A 22153-nucleotide genomic window follows, 5' to 3' on the forward strand; every position below is an offset into this window, starting at 1 on the left:
ATGGCAAGACCAGGTAATGCAGGCTTTGACATAAACGAAAGGGGCTGTCTCCCAGGCAGAGGCAGGAGACTGCACTGTCCTGTGATAAGGTGTTAGGCAGCCTAAGGGCCTGCACAGGGCTCAGCCACCCGGGGATGTAAATAGAAACCAGCCCTTGGTCTCGTCTCCATTCTCTTTCCCATTACAAATGGGCCTAGTACTGATGTCAGCATGTTAGCTTGACTGCTGTCAAGAATAAAGCTGAGTATCCACACACTAAGCTTTATTACTTTGATTCAGAATTCTCTTAACCATAAAGGTTTCAGAAGTTGCCTTTAGAAAAACAATCCACAGGTAAATGAAAAAAAAAAAAAAAAAGATTGCTTTTAATCACATGGGCTCTTTCTCTGGACAAATAATCATCCACAATTTCCAATAGAGTACTACTAAAAAGTCGTAGGGCTGTGACCTTTTTAAAAAACGCATTGTGATAATAACCAGTGTTGAGGAGAGGGAAGTGAAACAGCCACATCCAGTCACTATTAGTGGGAATATAAATTGGGACAATCTCCCTGAAACTTGGACAGTGTATGTGAAGAGCTTGGAAATAATTTATACTTTTTGAGCTACCGCTGTAAATCTCTTCCTAAGAATGGACTCTAAGAAAATAATCAGAGATATGATATTTGTGTATAAGTTTATCACATAATACATATCATATGATACATATACAATACCATATGTTTGCCATTGAATACTGAAAGTTTGGAAGCAACCAGTGTCCAACAAAAGGGAATCAGCTAAATAAATTTTGGTAACTCACATTAAAGGAGAATACTAAGAATCTATTAAAACCATGCCATTGGACAATATTTAATATATTAGGGAATGCTCATATATATTTTACATAAAATTGGAATGTTGCAAAGCCCTTTTTAGTAGGGACTTACTTTTTCAGTGTATACTACAAATGTAAAAACAACTCAAGAAGCCTGACCAGGTGGTGGCACAGTGGATAGAGCACTGGCCTAGGATGCTGAGGACCCAGGTTCAAAACCCTAAGGTTGCCAGCTTGAGCACGGGCTCATCCAGCTTGAGTGTGGGGTTGTGGGGTTGCTGGATGGAGTGTGGGGTCACAGACAAGACCCCATGGTTGCTGGCTTGAGCCCAAAGGTCACTGATGTGAAGCCCAAAGTCACTGGCTCAAGCCTTAGGTCACTGGCTTGAGCAAGGGGTCACTGGCTTGGTTGGAGGCCCCTAGATCAAAGCAAATATGAAAAAGCAATCAATGAACAACTAAGATGCATTGATGCTTCTCATCTCTCTCCCTTCTAGTCTGTCTGTCCCTGTCTGTCCCTGTCTCTCTCGCTAAAAAACAAATCAACAAAACAAAACATACTTGAGGGAAATATGGTGAAATAAATGCTCATAAGATATAGGATGTATTTTTCTTCATATTTTCTCATAGTTCCTACATTTTTTATAATAAAGGTGCATTACTTTTATGATTCTAAGACATACTAAAAATGTTTTGTTTTTAATATACACAGAGTGTCAGTGAACATTTTAAAATAATAAATTAACAGTCGCCCTCCCATTAGTAGTTAAGGACAATCATTTCTGAAAAGGCTTCTAGATCCATACTATTAAAAAGTAAATAAATAAATAAAAATAAACACCAATTTCTTGACTCCAAGAAAGACTTCTTGACCTCAGCCTATGCCTCACTATGTCTCTTCTCCAGGTTGTTGCAAGCTGGAGTGCTGACAATCACCCGTCATGTCATCCTAAAGCACTGTAGCAGGCAGAGTGTGCTCAGCAGAACACTCACGCTCTTTCTTAACGATCATTTCTGTAAATGTTTGCAAAGCTAAAGATTGGGAAATGAAGACAATCTCACGAGGAGTTATGGGCACCGAGTCCTTGGGGCTCCACAAACCACCGAATGCTATGAGACACATGGTCCTGTGGTTCTGACACCCTGAGAAGCGCTACTTTGAGATTCAAGACCAGACTGAGGGTCACGCTGGCCCAGAAAGCAGCCTCCCCCACTGGGCTAAGCAATTCCAGAGGAGTTGTAGGCCGGCTCTTCTCTCGGATGGTGCAGGGTACTCAACGTGCCTTGGGCTGAAGAGGATCGGCTTATCCACCTCAGAGAAGCCCTGAGCACTTGTCACAAGAACAGGAAGGGACTGGTTTGTGCAGGGCAGCCTCCCCAGGCCAGCCCCGTCTCAGGCCACCCAGAGTTGAATCTGAGTCGCTACTCGATCAGGTTTCAGACTGGGCATAGTAAAGAACTAGAGAGCGAGAGCTTGTCATGCCATTTAGTGACACCCAGACGTCATGGGCCCCATTCAGAGTCCATCTCCACAGCTCGTGTCAGCTGGTCGATAGCTACTTGCTCCTGCAACTAGTTCTGAGCAGGTAAAAGGCAGCAGGTACACCCAGGGGTCAGCAAGAGAAGAGTGTGGCACATGTCCAGCCAAGCCCTGCCTAGCATTCTCAGGGGTCTGTGACACCGAGCCAGCAAACATGATCTACCTCGTAGGAAGTTCTGATGAGTCTGAAGATGTCCACCTCGGGGTAAGGCTCCACATCATCACTGAGCAGGGAGTGCAGGTGAGGAATGGGCGGCAGGGTGCTGTCTTTATTGGTCACACTGTCTAAATACCTGCAAGAAAAACACATCAGACGTCACTGGAGGCGAAGCTGGAATTCTCCCATCACAGTTCTCCACATATTTTCTGCAAACTCTGCACTTGAAAACAGAAGACTAGAATTCCCTTAAAACCAGAATGAAACTCCCTTAACTTCTAAAAACAAAGCCTATGAAATTAAACCCTCAGCCACTGAGAGAAGTGGGCACGATGAAACCCAGCAGACAGATGGAAGTCCAGGGAAGAACTCGGTTTTCTTTTTTTCCCTTTTCCTGTTTTCATTTTTAAGTGACAGGTGGGGAGGTAGAGAGACTCCCGCATGCGCCTCAACCAGGATCCACCTGGCAAGCCCACTAGGGGGTGATGCTCTGCCCATCTGGGCCCTTGCTCTGTTGCTCAGCAACCGAGCTATTTTAGCACCTAAGGCCAGGCCTTGGTGCCATCCTCAGTGCTCAGGCCCAACTTGCTTGAATGAGCCATGGCTACAGGAGGGGAGAAGGGGGAGAGAGAGAGAGAAAGAAGAGGGGTGGAGAAGCAGATGGTCACTTCTCCGGTGTGCCCTGACTGGGAATTGAACCCGGGACTAGCACACAGGACCACCACATGCCGGGCTGATGCTCTACCACTGAGCCAACCAGCCAGGGCCAAGAACCTGGTTTTCAAGAAGCCTCAGTACTTTACCTTCCCAAAACAGTCATGGCCTCCCCGTCGTCCTTACAGTTCAACAGTTTGTCCACATTTGCATCCAGCACAGCCAGGGCCAGCTGGAAGATCACCTTGATTCCTTCATAGAAGAAACAGTCGACAACCACGACTGCACTTTCAAAGGGCATCACGCTCAGAAACAGGGTGAGGAACCAAGACAGGGAGATGGTGGAAATCACACCCAGGTCCTGCATGCAGTCATAGAGCTGGGGGACGTAGTCTCGCGCCAGTTCCTCGAAGACACCCTGGTCCACCAGTGCACCTGCAGCGGGGTAGACACAGGGCTCTGGGTGAACCCCTATACTTCTTACTAATGCACCCAAGTGAATGGCTTGACTAAAATAATGCAGTTCAGAACTGCTACTGAAACAGAGCTCTGTTCCCTTCTCTAACTGTTTCACTGTTACTATGTTACTAGTTACTATGTTACCATGTCACTATGTTACTGGTTACTACTACCAGTCACTATGCTACAGTTACTATATTACATGTTAGGATGTTTCTATGTTACTAGCTACTATGTTATTAGTTCCTAGGTGACTAGTCACTATGTTACGTGTTACTATGTTGCATGCTGCTATGTTTCAATGTTACTAGTTACTGTGATAGATAGACCAAGGTGTCAACACAGTCCAGTCACCAGATTAGTTCAGCCTGCATCTTCCCTCTCTGGGGTCTTCCTGTCCTGCTTTCCCCACCATAAAAAGCAATACGACAACCATGAGAGTTATTGAGAAAGTCAGTTTACAAAGACTGAATACATACAATCAATTATTTCGCTGGCAACATTTTTGGTTAGGTATAAAATGTATACCTAAGCAGTTCCATTTCTTGGAAAACTCTTATTTATTTTTTTAAATCGCTCTTTTGGATGTATGGTTCCCACGCAGAAATTCTTTTTTAAATAACTAGCTTCTTTAAAACTAAAAAGTATGCCAGCCAGCTGCACACATTCATGATCAACTTACATTTCTGGAGAATATTGTCAGTGATTCAGATTAGGGTGCAAAAGTTTAGAAATGAAGATAGAACATGAGAGTAAGGCATAAAGCACACATTTTACTGTACGAGCAACAAAAAGCTTGTCCCGCCAACATGAATGCCTAACACTTGTGGGGAGTAACCACAACATTTTGTTGAAATACTCACGATTGTTGTTTGCTTTGCAATGAAATCAGTGCTGGGGAAAAATGCCGTAGAAACTTCATTTCTGGATAAGCCATTCTATGCTCTTTTGTCCACCCCAGGGAACCCTTTTTTGGATATTTCTGCTTTCTATAGATTCTATCCTCTTCGTGAAATAATTCTTTGTCAAACCTTTTGGGTTGATGGTCAGTGACCTTAGTGTAGTTCTCGCGGCTCACAGAGTGGCACCCACCTCAAATGTTTTCTGAAATAATTTTTGTATCAGGGACACACAGGGATGCTCTCAGGTCCTATGGGCTCCCTTGGACATAAGTATATTGAGTCAAGCCCTCTCCTTTCCAGTGTGGAAAACTAGAGTCGTCTGAGACTCTTCTGGCTAACTGGGGACTGGAATTGGTGTTCCAGCTGGTATTGGGGCTCTATTCACATCTTGATGAGAGATGGATCAAAACGTGACGTGCATCCCCACGTACCAACAACTCGGGTGTTGTAGTAGTCAGGGAGCATGCGTTCACACAGAGCCACGAGCAGCCAGAAAGCCTCCTCCTCTTTGGCATACAGCAGCAGCACTGACGTGACAATGTTCATGGCCTGCACAAGTGAAAGGAACGTCAGCACACACCTGCTCACTAATAAGCAATCTGCTAGCATAAAAAATGACGGAGGCCAGATAAATAAAAATACTTAAAGGCTTTGCAAGCCACACACATAATTCTTTGCATTTTGTTTTGTTTACAGCCCTTTAAAAATGTGAAACCACTGAGCCCTAGCCAGTAACTAAGGGTCTTCAGGAACACCAATAGCCACCACGGTGGGAGACAGGCAAACCCTCCTTCAAACACTTTGTCCAAAGGTTATTTGAGAAAGCTTTTAACTTGCTGAAATTTGTGTCTTAATCCTTAATTCAGTGAGGTACAGATTTCCTTTAGAATTTATCCTAATGGGTTTAATAACCAGGTACACGTGGCTCTTCTCAGAGCACAATGAAACCTTTAAACTCAGGGCCCCAGCCGCTTATTTCCATCTGGATAAGGAAGGCAGTGATAAGTACTAGTGACTTAAATTCTAAAGTAACCTCCTTTATTAAAAGATATTATCAGATAGCTCATAAGCAGACATAGGCTCAATTACTTTAATAGCCCTTTTAATTAAAAAGAGGAAGATCAAAAGATAAATTGAACTCCTGTAGAGCAGAAGCCAACTAATTTCTGTACTTCTTTGATCTTCCAGAAACCAGTAGTTGTTCAGCAGATTTCTACAATATCAACATCAAAAAAGGAATTTTGGTCTAATAGGCTCTTTCCTGTAGTAACGCTTACTCAATAGTTTCCCAAATTAAATCATTACTAAAATAACTTTTAAGAATTAACCAAATGGTTCCAGTATATGACATGATCATGATCCTTGTTGGCTTCTTAGTCATCCAATCAAGGTAAGTTTTTTTAAAGGTCAACTTTGTTAACAGTCTCTGAACTAGGTACTGGGGAGTGGGAAGGGGGAACACAGGTGGTGACAAGTTTGTACAGGGCTTATTTTATTTATTTATTTTGAGAGAGACAGAAAGACACACAGGAAGTGAGAGAGAGGAGAAGCATCTACTCACAGCTGTGGCACTTTAGTTGTTCAGTGATTGCTTTCACATATGTGCCTTGACTGGAGGGGCTCCAGCCGTGCTAGTGACCCCTTTCTCAAGCCAGTGACCTTGGGCTTCAAGCCAGCAACCACGGGGTCATGTCGATGATCCCAAGCTCAAGCCAGCAACCTCAGGGTTTCAATCCTGGGACCTCAGCGTCCCAGGCTGACATTATTCATGCGCCACCACCAGTCAGGTTCACAGGCTTAAATGTTGGTGTCAGAAAGATTAAAATGTGAAGGTTAATCATTTTTTTGGTATATTTAAATTGCGCTATCAAATAGAGAAAATAATGTGGTACAAGGAGACTTGCACTGTGTGTGTGTGTGTGTGTGTGTGTGTGTGTGTGTGTGTGTGTAGAGGAATTAAGCCTGTAGCTTTTAGCTGGGTGGCCACATTAAGGTCACATCATCTGTAGCTTACCCAATTGTGACATATGTACTAGAGATAATTTTAGTTGGTATATGGGGAAGCACTTTTTAAATATCCAACTTAGCTTTATTTTAATGTGTATTAAAATCTATCTATCACATATAGAAGTTCTAGTCTCAAGGACATCACTGCTTAGGAGGCTGCGGAGGAGGAGCACGGTGGGACCTAGGATGCAGAAGTAATGCCCTAGTGCTCAGGGTGCTCTGTTACCCCACGACGAGGGGAGACCAGAGAGTGACCCCCAGGGGCTCTGAGGTCACCCCGCTAGATGGCGGTGACTCTGGTAAGGGCAACCCTTGTCTCCTGGCTCCTCTGCTCAGTGCAGTGGTTCTCACCGGGGGGTTTCACTCCGCAGCGGACATCGGGCAGTGTCTAGAGACATTCAGGTTGTCATGATTGGGAGGGTCCACTGGCATTTACTGGGTAGATGCTATTCAACATTTTATTAAACAGGAATGTTATGAAACATCCTAAAAAGCACAGGACAGCCCTACACAAAGAACTGTCCAGTCCACAATGCTCACAGCGCCGAGGTCAAGAAACCCTGGCGGAGTGAAGTGAGAGTTCTGATGACCATAAAGTCTTTCGTCTTCTTATTTCCCAGCTAGTAAAACAATTATGAGCACAAAGCACCTGGATGCACACCTGGCAATACCCTATGTTCGGGTTCCGGAACGCATAGGCTGTTAGGACTCTCCTCAGAGCAGCAATACCCATCTCATTCTGGAAAGCGGGGTGTTCCGGCAGGGAGCGGTGCAAATCCCTCTCAATCTCCTCTGTGGCCAGATTGTACTTCCCCATGGACTTCTCCACCAGGTCTCCGTAGTACCCAGGGTGCGTGGCCTTCTCGTTGATGGCCCCTGGGAGATACCCAACAGACAGCACATCAAAACACGGAGGCCCTGCCCTTGGTCTGCAGCCTCAACTTACCCATCAGACCTCTTCACTTTCCTGACCACTCAAAGGACACTTGCAAAATAACCGTGAAGTCCCACAGATAATGTGGTGTGCTGCAATCACGGCTAGCCGGAGTCATTTAGATAGGCCTCTTTCTGTCTCAGCTGCACAGGGAGATGCCATTTAAAAAGGCCTCCCAAGGCGGAGGCCTCCAAGCTGAAGAACAGTGTTCCCAGCAACTTCCGAAGACCACCGTGAGGGGTCGCCAGTGAGCAGAGGAGGGAGGTAGTCAGACGGAGCCGTCTGGGCCCCAGCCCTCCTTCCACACAAAGCGGCTCCTCTTTCACCGCATTGGGGTTTTCCTTCTGCTTTTGCCTGAGGAAGGAGATTTTCCTCCCAAAACAAGTTTGCAAACTGCTGAAATGTAAGCTCTGAAGGGCTTCAAAAGCCATATTGAAGGACAGAAAGCCATATGGAGAGGGGCTAATAGAACATGTGGGGGGCGGTCAAACAGCAGGGGTGGTGAGGGTATGCCCAGCAGTGGTGGACTGCTGTGGAGGGCAGCCCTCAGGGCGTGGGGGGGGGCAGGGGGGCTGAGAGAGGTCCAGGTTAAGAGGTCTGGTTATTCTTGCAGGTAGAAAAACTCTGTATACAAATAACTAAACCTAAACATAATATATAAATATAAGTATAAATTACACTTTCCAGTAAGTTATATAATATATATGTATTAACTATATAAACATACATAATATAAATACATACAAAATATATACACACATATATACTATATAATGTGTGTGTATATAAGCATACACATAGATACACGTGTGTATTTAATCTGTCAGCGATCTGAATCAGATGGTCAGGGTGACCAGTTCACCAAACACAAGGAAGACAGAAGACTGGACAGTAAGGATCATTTCTGGCTGGACTTGTAATTAGACAGACATTGACTCAAACTGGGTTTCTAATGAAGAAGCTATGGCTGGTCTACTTAAGAAATATGAAAACCAAGGCTTGTAAATGAGGATAGGACAAACTAGTTTCATGTAAAACAGCTAAAACCAATTATTCTTCAGAATTCTATCACCCTACTTCTGAGATGTTAATAACATCTCACTACGGGCCTTTGGCATTCACACCTGACTTTAGGAAGAGCTATGAGAGTTGTTTTTTTTTAAGGCTTTCCTATGAATCTGGAAACTTTTAATTTTAATGTTATTTTTTTTAATGAAAGGCTTTAATAACAGCACTAGAGTTGGACCATCTTGGGTTCAAATAAAAATATTCACATCCACCTATTATAATGATTACATTTCAGGCCTCTACCCGAGTAGAGCAGCTGATGTACAGATTGAAGACTGGTGGCGGCTGAAGGAAGGCCCAGTGTCCGTGAAGGACTAGGCTACCAGGAAGGGGCTTGGAGGACTTCTGGGGTCTGATGCAGGGCTCCAAGGTGTGACCTGAGGGCGTTATGTTCTGGCCAGAGCATGCCTTGTGGACCAGTAAGGTGGACACATCTTCCCACGCGTCCATGATGTGTCCACTCTGTCCTTCCTGATATCTCCAGCTTGAGGCGCAAGTATGATCTGTATAAGCTCCTGGTTCCAGAGCAGACTCAGGTCTCTCCTCTTCACCTCCAGTGCCAACCAGTGAACCCAGGCGGTGGCCAAGTTCAAGGACAAGACTTCCATACTCCTCCCACTTCCTCCCTCTCTCTGCCCCCGACGACTGCTCTGACCACGTGCCACACTTCAACAAAGTCAACGAAGCTGACAACAGCTGGGAAGGGAAAAGGACTCCCTAAGTCACAGAGAATGATGCTCTAGTCCTTCAAGTTCTCTTTTTCCCTAAATAATGTTGGTAAGTAAACAAGGGGTTATCAGGACTCGGAGGTGGTGGCTTTGACATTTGGGCGGCTGGATATGTGTCCTGTTATTTTTATTCGGGGGACTTCAACGCTCTGGCGAGGAGAAGACATTTAGCTCTGCGCTGGGGGTTGCATATCTGAGAGAGCCCTGGAGCATGAGGAAGGGTGAGGGGAAGCCGCGGACCCCGGAACCACTGCCCTATCCGGCCCGCCGCACCTGAGAGCAGCAGCCACAGCTCGCCGCGCATGCTCTCTGGGATGCCCTTCAGCACCAGCTCTCGTGTCTTCTCCGTGCGGTACATGCAGATCCCTTGTCCGTACTCGGCAAAGTGGATCTTCCAGGCTTGCTCTTTCAGAAACTCCTTGGCCTGAAAGAGAGAATCACGCATGACTACATCCCCGAAGTACCTCGAGGTTGGTGAGAAGTTCGATGGAAAGTCAGACCACTTCCCCTCGTGAACAGAGCGGTGATGTTCTGGACGGATCAGGAGAGCAAAGCACTCGGATTCTCTGGCATCTTTACCTAAACTGACCCTTCTATCCCATCCGACAGTTCTGCTGAGAAGCTGTCTGGCCCGGAGTCAGAATTATTCTTCCCTGAGACAGTCAGCAGGCTGCAGATTATATGAATGGCTTTATGTCTATGCCTCCCCATTAAAGTAAGTTATGTTTCCTTTTTTAAAATGTGGGCTGAGAACTTATTCTCTGGTTGATTTAAACAATAGTGAAACCAAGACCAAAAAAAGTTACCCGAATTCTCCATAACTCGTCTCCATCTGTGAAAAGCCACTCTCAAACCTAATGACCTATTGAGACGAGATCTGCCTTACTTATAGAAAAATATCTATTTACATACATATGCGTTTACTTGTATTAAAAAAAAAAAAGAATAGTTTCAAACGTTAGTTTTCTATTATAGAAGGTTTCAGGGAAGACGAGCAGGAGGGACCCACCAGTTTCGGGTTGAACTCCTCGGGAGACCGCCGCCGGTACATGGTCATCAGGGTCTGTGTGGCCGTGGGCACGCTGTTCCCGTTCAGGTTGAACGGGCGCTCTCCCTCGGCGTCCGAGCTGGTGCTTTGCTGGGGGCTGGAGGAGACCAGGCTGCTGGGCCGGGAATACACCTGCAGGGGCAGAGGGGGACAGGGCATGGGGAGGGTCCTCTACAGGAAACAGGAGCTCTGTCATGGTTCCCCAGATGCTTCTTGCTTTGTGAAGAAACAGAAGACAGCAAGCAAGTCAGCATTTCGGTGGGGACGAGACAGGCGCACGGGCCATAGGCTACAGAGCTTCAGTCCTCAAAATTGGTTTTCCCTGGACTGCAACTGCATCTTTGCAACAAAAAAGGTTGGCCATTTGTCTCTGATGTGCATATATTCAAAGCATGCTGTGGTTGATCAGCGGTTTATGGGAGCCCCTCCCTCTCTTCCTCTCTAAAATTTCCACAGAAGTTTTGGGCAGGGATGTTCCTTATGAGATCATCATCGTTTCAACTGGTTGCCAGTAACTTGCTCTATTACGTAAGCTAGTGACCCGTCTGCCTGGCTCCAGACTCCCTGGATGTTGGTTCAGGTATAAGTCAACAGGGACACAACATGTATTTTATCATAATAAAATCATCATAGTGATGTTGTAGTTCAGGCTTGAAACCTTATCTGCTGACCTTTGTAACATTCCCAACAACATCATTATATGGACCAGAGTCATTTGTTGTGTCACCAGGACAAATGACTTAATTCTTCAACCGTAAAATAAGAGGGTTAGATCAGACGATCTACAAGGTTCTGCCCAGATCTCTGGTCCCTCATACAAACTCCATGAGATTTAAATGAGACATTGCTCTGGGCATCAGGGTAGGTGAGTATCTGAGCACAGCTGCAAAGCTTGAAGGTCAAACCCAACAGGCAAGGAGGCGAATGCTTCAGGCAGAGGAACGGAGGAACCCAAACCCCCGCGGGGGTCCTCCACAGACCTCGTCGTCAGAACTGTTGTAGCTCCCGGAGAACTCCTTGTCCGAGTATATTCTGGAGGTCGTCTGCTGCAGGAAGTCGGAGATCCTCTGCACCAGAAAGTCTCTGTCTTTCAGATTGGCAAACAGGAAAGTCATCTTGTTCCGGGTGCTGATGGACAGAGGACTGGGGAGCACACTGGAGCTGTCGGCCTTCTCCACAATGGTCACCTGGTAAGAAACAGGAGACAAAGGGCATTGCCTTCCAGGGATTTCTACAGCAGACCCTGCTCGGCGCTGAGGAGGGGTCACAGCACTGGTCCGTGCCGTAGGAACCAGGCACGTATTATTGAGGCAAACTGAGAGGCTGTAACTGTTCTAATCAGATAAAACAGCAAACCAAACTGGTGCTTATACCAGAAGCTGGAATCATCTTGCCGGTTTCTCTAAATCATCACTCCTAAACTTAAAAGTGATTTTATGCCCCAGGAGACATTGGGCAACATCAGGAGGCATTGCTGGTTGTCACAGTGGAGGGTCCGGCTGGCACATAGTAGGCAGAGGCCAGGGGGCCACTAGGCATCCTACAGTGCACAGGACAGCCCGCCCCAACCAAGATAAGCCCGAGACGTCCCTGGTGCCAAGGCTGAGAAGCCTTGTTGTGAAGGAATGCTTTGATTTTCATTAAAATTTCATGGAGCCATAAAGGAGAAGACTCCTAGCTGCTGCATTATGCATATGAGACGGAAAGCAGTCCCGATACCGGCTCCTTTTACCGAGTTTAACGTTGGGATGGTTTCAAAGCTCCGGCAATCCTATGTATGTCTCATTTGGACTCCCAGGCTTTGCAGCCTTCACCCTTGAATGTTTTGAAGGCTTGATTCTGAACAGACATGATGTAAACAGCTTAACTGCAATCTTATCTGCACTAGGGGACTGTGGGGTGTGTGAGTGTGTATGAGGTGTGTGTGTGTGTGTGTGATGAAGTAGGCTTACCACACCAATAGGTTTTCATCAGCTAGAAACTAGGATAGGTGCATTAGAACTTTCGTGCTTTAACACATTAGGAGAAACAACAACTAAACAACAGCAACAAAAACCCTTAAGGCAAGTCCAGATGAATGTTTTGTTTTTTGTTTTGTTTTGGGGTTTTTTCTACAGAGACAGAGAGTCAGAAAGAGGGATATAGACAGGGACAGACAGACAGGAACGGAGAGAGATGAGAAGCATCAATCATCAGTTTTTCGTTGTGACACCTTAGTTGTTCATTGATTGCTTTCTCATATGTGCCTTGACCATAGGCCTTCAGGAGACTGAATAACCCCTTGCTCGAGCCAGCGACCTTGAGTCCAAGCTGGTGAGCTTTGCTCAAACCAGATGAGCCCGCGCTCAGGCTGGTGACCTCAGGGTCTCCAGCCTGGGTCCTCCACACCCCAGTCCGACGCTCTATCCACTGCACCACCGCCTGGTCAGGCCAGATGAGTGGTTTATTTGCCGTGGCTCTGACTATATAATTAAAGTCCCCGCTCCCTCTGTTTCTACCTGCAAGCTGTCCGGACAGGTCCAGCCTGACCCTCTTCAGCAGCATTCCCTGTGAACTACATTTCCTTCAAAGCAGAACTGGACAAACTTTCCTCTTCAAGGCTAAGAAACCTACTGGCGTGGCCTAAGAAGTTCATGGCCCAGGGCACAGTGGCCGCCACTGGGACCCGTAAAGGGACGGGACCTGCCCTCGACTCTCAGGCTTTATAAACACACCGTCTGATATCTACTTTAAAGGAGACACTGGGAATTGTACGGAGACACTTCCTCTTTTTCCTCCTGGAAAAGCGACAGCTAGAGAAGCGGAGTAGGCGGGGAGGAGAATCCCTCCTCATCTCCCCTGACACTTAGGGGGACACTAAAGAGCCCTTGCTTTTAAAAGATCTATTAAAAGCTCCTTTTCTCACACAAAATTTTTTTTTCCTGATTCCTTTGGCCACCACGTGTGGGGACTAGATGACAGACACCAAGAGAATCAAAGGTTCAAGTCCTGTACCTACAAGCCACGTGGATCTTGATCAAGTCCAAGTGCAAAAAGTCTTTGATCTGCCTGGGCCCTGAATGCAGAGACAACCAGCAATCTCCCACACGAGACAGGAACACTCACACAGGCTGCAAGCTAGCTGTCACTGGCAAACGAGTTCCGGTGGTTCTGTACCCCCTAAGCTCCGTGCCACCAGGAAAGGAGAATAGCGACGTTCGGGGATTCTACACACATTTTCATTACCTCAGGTTATAAAACAGACCGGGACTTAATCAAATCTTGGAGTTTAATATGGAACATTTACAGGGTGATTTATGATTTAAAAAAAAAAAAAGACTTCATCTGGAATCTCTATCTAATGAGGAACATGGTTAGTTCACTTTCTCCTCCCGCTTTGCTGCCTCAGAAATTTTCTTCAAAATCCATAGCAATGTGATTCTGTGTGTTCGTGGGCCATCTGTCAATGTGGTCTGCCTTAAGTCTAGATGTGGGGTGTATATTAATAATCCCCAGTCAGTATTGCAGTTTATTTATAAAAAATTAAATGAAGCAATTCCTAGTCTATCTAATGCCCAAAATGGCCATTCCAAATAGGACTTAATGTTCCCATGGGGACCCCTGCAGGTCCATCAGCTTAACTCAGTTCTGAAAGGTACCAGGTCCACGGAGAGACCGCTGTCTCCCCGAGCAGATCCCGGAAGGAGGGTGAGGGCCCCGCCTCTTGGCTTTGTCATTATTGTTACCAAAAGGTAATAAAAATTACATTAAGCCCTTTCCTTCCTCCATTAGTTGGGCTTCGGGCTCCACCGTGAATATATCTCAGGTTAAGGGGAGGGCACTGCCGTTTCACTGAGCTGTGTCCTCCAACCAAAGCATGCCTTATTCTAAATGCTACCTCCACTACTGCCCCTGCTCTGCTGCACCTGACACGTGACTGAGTTATCTCTGCCCTGCTACCTCTTAGAAAACTACTGAGCAGGAGATGGGCTGGGAACACCAACCCCCATTCTCCCAATCCCCCTGGCTCCCTCTGTTGTATTGTAATCACACTGAAATGTAAACAGAGCTGCTGGACCCAGGACCCTGGCAGGTGGTGAACAGGAGAGCTAACTTGTGGGCAGCACCCTCAGCCCTCCTCTGCTCACATCCCTCTGGTTCAAAGAGCGATGGCTCGCTCTGATTCATAAACGGCACATTCAGGGCACGTCCCTAATCCCAACATGGGTTTCTCAAGTCATTTCAGGTAGCCCTGCTTTACTGCACTCAGGTAGTACTTGACGAAGAAAATTAAGATAGTAACAGTTGATGGCAAAGAAGGTAAATTGGCTAGAAAAGTTATGAACTCCATTTCAGAGTCAAGCGTCAATACTATAGAATTACCCATCTCAGAATTCACCACCCACAAGGTATCTCGGCCTCAGAAAGTGTTCTAATACCAGGTAGCTCAGCCTATAAGAACTGCCTGACATTTCCCGTCCTTCCCAGCCTACCAATTCAGCTTCTAGTAATTTATAATAAAGGGAAATTATACCTGTGATTGGGAGGAAACTAAAAATAATGCAAAGGTCCAATCATAGGTAACTGAATATATAAAGTATATATCCAGCCCTGGCCGGTTGGCTCAGTGGTAGAGCATTGGCCTGGCATGCAGAGGTCCCGGGTTCGATTCCCGGCCAGGGCACACAGGAGAAGCGCCCATCTGCTTCTCCACCCCTCCCCCTCTCCTTCCTCTCTGTCTCTCTCTTCCCCTCCCACAGCCGAGGCTCCATTGGAGCAAAAGATGGCCTGGGCGCTGGGGATGGCTCCTTGGCCTCTGCCCCAGGCGCTGGAGTGGCTCTGGTCGCAGCAGAGCGACGCCCTGGAGGGGCAGAGCATCGCCCCCTGGTGGGCAGAGTGTCGCCCCTGGTGGGCGTGCCGGGTGGATCCCGGTCGGGCGCATGCGGGAGTCTGTCTACTGTCTCTCCCCGTTTCCAGCTTCAGAAAAATACAAAAAAAAAAAAAAAGAAAAAAAAAAGTATATATCCATTTAATTAAATAATATGCAGTCATTAAAAATTACATTGTAGATGAATTTTCATGATATAGGGAAAAGTTTACATAGATACTTGCTGTTAAAGGATATAAACAAAACTACAAATCCCCTTTGTTTTATAACTACATAACATTTACACATAGTAAAGAATAAAAAAGTCTGAAACGTGTACAGCAGAATGTTCACAGTGGTTGTCTTTGAACGGGGGGGGGGAGGGCGAGGAGTTCATTTATGTGTGCTATTTCTTGAATTGACTTTGTTGGGGGACAGCTTCAGGTGTGAAACTCAGTGAAACACCCTCTGCAGAGGGGTGGATTTTGTTTTCTTTTTGTCTACACTTCTACAAATTTTCTGGGACAGTGGTGCATTATTCTTAAAAGAAAAAGAAAACAGAGAAGAAAAATAGCTTACACTAACAGTTTTAAAATAAAAAAGGAAGGCAGGAAGGCAGAGGGAAATGTGAATCCTTTACTACAGGGACTCTAAACAAAGGATCCGTCTTAATAACCAAAGCTTCTAGAAAAGGGCCAGGGTAGGTGGAGGGTTTTTCGGTTAGAAACTCAGCACTGCCAACCCCGGACATCCTAAACCTAGAGTTTCTTCTAAACCAGCAGTTGAGAACCTTTTTGGCTGAGAGAGCCATGAACACCACATATTTTAAAATGTAATTCCGGGAGAGCCATACAAAACTGGTGTACAGCCCTGGCCGGTTGGCTCAGTGGTAGAGCGTCGGCCTGGCGTGCAGGAGTCCTGGGTTCGATTCCCGGCCAGGGCACACAGGAGAAGTGCCCATCTGCTTCTCCACCCCTCCCCCTCTCCTTCCTCTCTGTCTCTCTCTTCCCCTCCCACAGCCAAGGCTCCATTGGAGCAAAGTTTGCCCAGGTGCTGAGGATGGCTCTGTGGCCTCTGCCTCAGGCGCTAGAATGGCTCTGGTTGGAACAAAGCAACACCCCAGATGGGTAGAGCATCACCCCCTGGTGGGAGTGCCGGGTGGATCCCGGTCAGGTGCATGCGGGAGTCTGTCTGACTGCCTCCTTGTTTCCAACTTCAGAAAAATACAAAAAAAAAAAAAAGACTGGTGTACAATACACATTATCCAATAAAAATTTGGTGTTGTCCCGGAGGACAGTTGTGATTGGCTCCAGCCACCCGCAACCATGAACATGAGCAGTAGGAAATGAATGGATTTTAATACATGAGAATGTTTTATATTTTTAACGTTATTATTATTTTTTTAAAGATCTGTCTGTGAGCCAGATGCAGCCATCAAAAGAGCCTCATCTGGCTCGCGAGCCATAGGTTCCCGACCCCTGTTCTAAACTCCCAACCTCACAGCAAGGCTTCCACACAAGGACCCCTGTGATGACACGCTAGGACCCTCCTCCAGCCCAGGTACATACACTTCTTAGTCTCGACTGTACATGAGAATCACCTGGGACTTGTTTAGAAGGCAGATTCTAGAACTTGCTGAGCTTCAGACTCAGCAGGTCCGGGTGGGCCCGGAAGCCTGCCAGTCCCAGTGGTTCCAGTGCAGGGACCCAGAGGACCAGATCGGCACAACCCTTGGCTTTCCGATTTACCACCTCGGCTGTCCCCTTTACACCAAGCTGCTCTCAAGCTGCGAGCCAGGTGCAATAATGACATTTTCTAGTTTCTGTTTTGATGCTTTGACATCTTGGGGCCCTGCAGACCCTGAGAGGGCCCCCCTGTCAGAGTTAGAAAATAGCTAAAGACTCACCTGGAGCCAGGCCTTTCATATGCAAACAATCCATCCAAGAGCCTACAGCCCAGCCACCTCCGCTGCCATATCAGGGCCACTGTCCACCTGTCCTCATCACCTAGGCCAGAGACTTCTAGGAACAGCCCCCATGCCTCAGAGCCCATTGAAACTGTCCAAACCAGCCAGGACCGAGCCTGCTGGCCTTGCCTCGTCTGTTCCTTCCCTTGTAAACCACAATAAATACTCTTACCCAGAGTTTGCCCTGTCTGCTCTGCCTGCTGACCGACCCTGGTGCTTATCCAAGCGGCCCACACGGCCCCTCCCAGTGGGATCCATGAGTCTAACAATCTCTTATTTTTTTTTCTTTGATTTTATTACGTTCTCTTTTATTTATTTATTTGTTTTATTTATTGAAGTGACACTGGTTAATAAAATTATATAGGTTTCAAGTGTACAGTTCTATATTACACCATCTGTATACTGTGTTGTGCATTCGCCACCCCAAGGAGAAAACCTATCTTTCCAATGGCAGTCATCTCCTGATACGCTGGCCTCACCATCCCTGAGTAATAATAAAATCTCCACTGAAAAACAACGGGCTGCCATTGGACGAACCGCCGGTTCACTTCAATCAACAGCAGCACACGAAAGGGTGGCAGATGTCACCAAAGAATTACGACCATTGACTTCTGATTAAAAGCCAGCCAACTACTGGTTCACACAGACAAGTGCTAAAAACGTAGTACAAATGAAACCTAAAATAACTGTTTTCACCCGACGCTTACCTCCCGTAATGGGATAATGAGGCTACACAAATTTTCCTCCTTGCTGGTAAAGCAGATGTAGTTTGTGGACACAAACATCTGCCCCAAAATGTGCATTTTGTTAAATGGAGTCCAGAGGGTGCAGTCCGTGTGGCCGTCTAACTTCTCATCTTTGGGCAGCCGGAACAGTGCGCGGTACCTCTCACTCTTGGCCCGGGCGTCGAGGTCGCTGGAAAGCAATAATAATAACTAATGTTAGGCAAAAGAAAGGTTTCCACTCCTTCTAAATGATACACACATAAAGCTTCCCAGTGCATCATGCCTCTCCCCGACCTTGCCGGCTTATCCCTACCTTCTTGGCTTTCTATTGGGGCTAAGGCCACCCTAAGACCTAAAAGCATAATAAAATTATTTTAATATAATTCAGTCCCTGTGTAGTCATTTTATAATCAATACCTGTAAAAGTTCAAGCATCTTAGGGAAACTAGCCTGAACAGGAAAGCCATGTTTTTTCTAAAGGAATACAATAATTTACAAAGAGATGATTACTTTTACACTTATCCAGATCACTTTTCTGGGGCTTTATCTTTTAAGAAAGACCTTGTGAGAAGGAATACGAGCCTCCAGAATCTGCAGGCATCTCTGTCCGTCCTAAACAGACAACCACACGGCCTGACATACAGGAACAGCCCACCTCATGGACAACTCGGCTTTCCTGCCTCGGCTGCGCCCCCTGTTGATACCAGTCTGTTCCCTGACTGCCCTTGTCCTGCTCATCATCGAGGTTGTGAAAGCCTCTCCCCTCAAGCTCTACCCGAGCGTAGCCTCTTGGTGGTCTAGTTTTTCCCTTCAGAGAGCAGAGAGCTGAGCGGGAGCTCCCTCCCTCTATCTCCAAAATTACCTCCTACGACTCTTACTTCCTTCCCCATTTCAAGAGGAGAGGTCTCGGCACACACGAGCATCCTTTCCCATGCCCTATGAGATGACACTGTTCTCTGACACTGAAATCTCTGTGCTCCCTTCTGTCCCTGTGCCTACCTTCGCCAACACACTCTTCCCATCCTGCCCTATGTTCAAGTCTTCTACATTCTAAAGAGAGCCACAGCCCTGCTTTACCACTGAATTTCTCAACAAGGCCGTTTGCCCTTGCCCTGTTCCCTGTCCTTGCCTTTCGTTTGCTATTTAATCCACTGCAGTCACTCATTCACCCTCTACTGCTCTACGGAAACATGCCTCAGGTCACCAAAGACATCTTCATTGCAGTGACCTTCATCGGGTTCCAACCACCAGCCGGAGGCCAGTGATTTCCAATTCCACATCTCCAACTGGTCCAATCTCCAACTAGCTGTCCTGTAGGCAACTCAACTGGACAGGGTCAGAACTGAGCTGTCACACCCGGGACATGCTGGTCCCTGTCTCATTCATTCCCCATCTCACTTAGGACAACTCCCTGCATGCAGTCCCACTGCAGAGTGTCCGTGTCCCCCTCCCCCTAGCTCTACTCCCACATCCAGACGTCCCGGATTCTCAGCAGCCTCCCCACCCCGCCACGCCCTGCTTCCTCCCAGACATGTGATGACCTCCTCCCCTCTGGGCCTTTCCCTGTGCTTCCCCATCACGCTGTTCCCTCTTCTGGGAACAGCCATCCACTGACTCCACAGGGGTAGCTCCTACTACCTCTGAGACTCTGGCTTCTAGCAGCCTCCACTGAGAAGCCTCTGCCCCATCGCCCCCTGTGTGTGCCCAGGGCATCCTGCATACAGCACCAGAAGGGTCCTCGTCATGTTGTGCTGGAACTGGCCACGTCTTCCTCACTTACTGCACTGTGAGGGCCACAAGCAGTCTTTGTTGCCTCTGTTTCTAAACCCCGAAAAGCATTCGGAACCCTTGAGTTGTTCAGAGAATATTCAATTTCATAACCAAATGGATGGGTCTCTTATTCTAAAGTCTGTAAGACTCAGTCTCTTGTCAACCTACCGTTTAAGAGCAGACACTTTCTTGGGAGATTTCTTCTTCAGTTTGGGCAGGGACCGGTCTTGTTCAAAGCCCTCATTGTCTAAGAGCTGCCGCATGGCTATGTTGGCGAGCTGCTCCATCAGCTTGAAGGTCTCGTTGATGTTGAGAAATACCGAGAAGAAATGCTCACTGGACCGTGTGCTCACTTTGATCACGTCAGGCAAAAGCAGGGTGGCATTCTTCTCGAGCTGAGTGATGTCCACCCACCGGATGACCAGCTTGGCTGAGCATTGAGAACAAAGCTCCTTAAAACCCCTTCAAGATCCTGCAGTCTCACACCCCAACCCCTAGCTGCACTGAGCTCCTTATCATTTGTGTGCCCGTTTCTACTATTGTTCTGTTTGTTAGTTACAAGGGGCTAATTCAGACCACGCAAATTGGGTTCATGATTATTATCAATTTAATTCAATGTCTACTAAATTAATTATACCTTTGGGAAACCTTTATGACTTAATGGACTTTTTTTTTTTTTTTTTTACAAATATTAAAGTGAAAATAATGCACGTGTTAAGCAGTGAAAAGACAGTGACGACAAAGTCACAACTATAGATTTCTTTCTGGTATTTTGATGTGATTTGAGTTCGGGGCAAAGCCTCAGGAGACTTTTCCAAAGCTTCCCCCTGAGATCCTAGATGACTCACCTTCCCTTCCCATGAGAAAAGAGTAAAAGCAAAGGTGGTTAATACTGAGGTACATCCAACCCTGACGGGGGACCTTTCCCTTCCAGTAGCTGCAAGAGTAGTAGTTGACGAGCTTCTCTTCCTCCGGCATCCCAAACAGCCTGTGGAATTTCACAATGGCCTCCTTAAACTTCTCCGTGTCATCGTCTTCCTTCACGTCGTTGATCTTGTTGTACTCTGCAATGATACCCTGGGCGGGGGTGAGACACAAAGCACACACCTGTATTACTCTGACTGGAGCTGCTTTCTTATGTATGCCTCACATATGGGAAGGAGAAAAAAAAAATTGCAAGGCTAGAATTTTCTGTTTTAATTGATGAATTATTTTCAAAGGGAACCCTCACATTCTGAGCCAATTAACAAGTAGCATTTGTGTATAGGAAAGGTTTTCAAAGCAAGAATATGGATTTTACAGTATTATCTGTTTACTGGTGCTAATCATTTTATTAAGATGACTTAGAATCAAGTCCATAATTTTGTTTTATAAATGAGGAAATGTAAAGCGCTTGTTAGTTCTACTGATTTTCCTATTTTTATCATGATAGTCATCTCAAAGGTCAATTTCTGCCTTTCTCAAAAATCAACAGAAATTCATCCTAAATGTTCAAGGAAGGAAAGACAGACCAGAAGGCATGTCACTAACTAACAGTTGGTCACAGAGTCACTGTCTTAAGACCATGAATGATATCAGGGAACCTAGAGAAAAGGAACAAGCAACCATTTAAACAGAAAAGAGGTGAATGGGGCCAAAAATTATATTAGAAACACAATTTGTAGTCAGTGGGACAGAAAATGAACTATTTGCACAGCAAGTGACTGGCTTAATGTACTGTTTAATAATTTTAGTAGATTAAGAGGCCATTCTATTGTTATCCAATTCCCCCATAATTCCCTATAACTGGCTTCTACACCTCTCTCGATAAAAGAAATGCTCCCTTCAGTTCCAGCTTTGACTTTGCATTCTTCACCCCCTCTTCATTTTCTCTGATCTCGGGGTAGCACTGACCAGCATGAGCTCCTAAGTGTTGTGGGTTCAGATCTCAGTGATACCACATTACTGTGTGAAGTGGGACAACCTTTTGGGGTTCTCCTTGATGTGCCTGAACCCTCCAGGTTCCTAGAACAGAAAACTACGCCTGCCTCTTACCTAGCGTTCCTGCCTCTGGGCCCTTACACATCCAGTACATTCTAGGTGCTTCCTACAAATTTCTCTTCCTAACACTTATTTTCATTTTTAAATTATTTTTATTTATTTATTCATTTTATAGAATAGAGAGAGAAAAAGAAAGAGAGAGAGAGAGAAGGGGGAGGAGCAGGAAACATCAACTCCCATATGTGCTTTGACCGGGCAAGCCCAGGGTTTTGAACTGGCAACCTCAGCATTCCAGGTCAAGGCTTTATCTACTGCGCCACCACAGGTCAGGCCTAACACTTATTTTGACTACAAGATTCTTATTTCAAAAATGTTTAGTGGTTCCCTACCACTACCAGTCTAAAATCCAAAATTGTCAACCATTCACACTTTGGATCCACTGGTAGGCTCTTACCTAGAGTCAGAATAAGGAGGATGAGGAAGGGAACGATGAATAACAAACCAAATGACACCATACGCTTCGAGTGGGAAACATTAAATTTACACTCTGTT

At 46.2% G+C, this 22153-nt stretch overlaps 1 protein-coding gene across 2 annotated transcripts in view; it reads right to left on the minus strand.

Moving 5' to 3' along the window:
- The window catches only part of TBC1D9 (TBC1 domain family member 9), a 100395-nt gene that overhangs the window by 24405 nt on the left and 53837 nt on the right, over window positions 1–22153 (minus strand). For both annotated transcript variants that reach the window (XM_066385530.1, XM_066385534.1), the window contains exons 4-13: window positions 20470–20698; window positions 19790–20051; window positions 17834–18041; window positions 11295–11501; window positions 10276–10446; window positions 9540–9690; window positions 7198–7412; window positions 4961–5078; window positions 3318–3603; window positions 2521–2650 (exon numbers count right to left, since the gene is read on the minus strand). In XM_066385530.1, the coding sequence (XP_066241627.1) occupies window positions 2521–2650; window positions 3318–3603; window positions 4961–5078; window positions 7198–7412; window positions 9540–9690; window positions 10276–10446; window positions 11295–11501; window positions 17834–18041; window positions 19790–20051; window positions 20470–20698 (1977 nt within the window). The remainder of the gene's footprint in view (window positions 1–2520; window positions 2651–3317; window positions 3604–4960; window positions 5079–7197; window positions 7413–9539; window positions 9691–10275; window positions 10447–11294; window positions 11502–17833; window positions 18042–19789; window positions 20052–20469; window positions 20699–22153) is intronic.

The sequence above is a fragment of the Saccopteryx leptura genome, chromosome 1 (genome assembly GCF_036850995.1).
Source record: "Saccopteryx leptura isolate mSacLep1 chromosome 1, mSacLep1_pri_phased_curated, whole genome shotgun sequence".
NCBI lineage: Eukaryota > Metazoa > Chordata > Mammalia > Chiroptera > Emballonuridae > Saccopteryx > Saccopteryx leptura.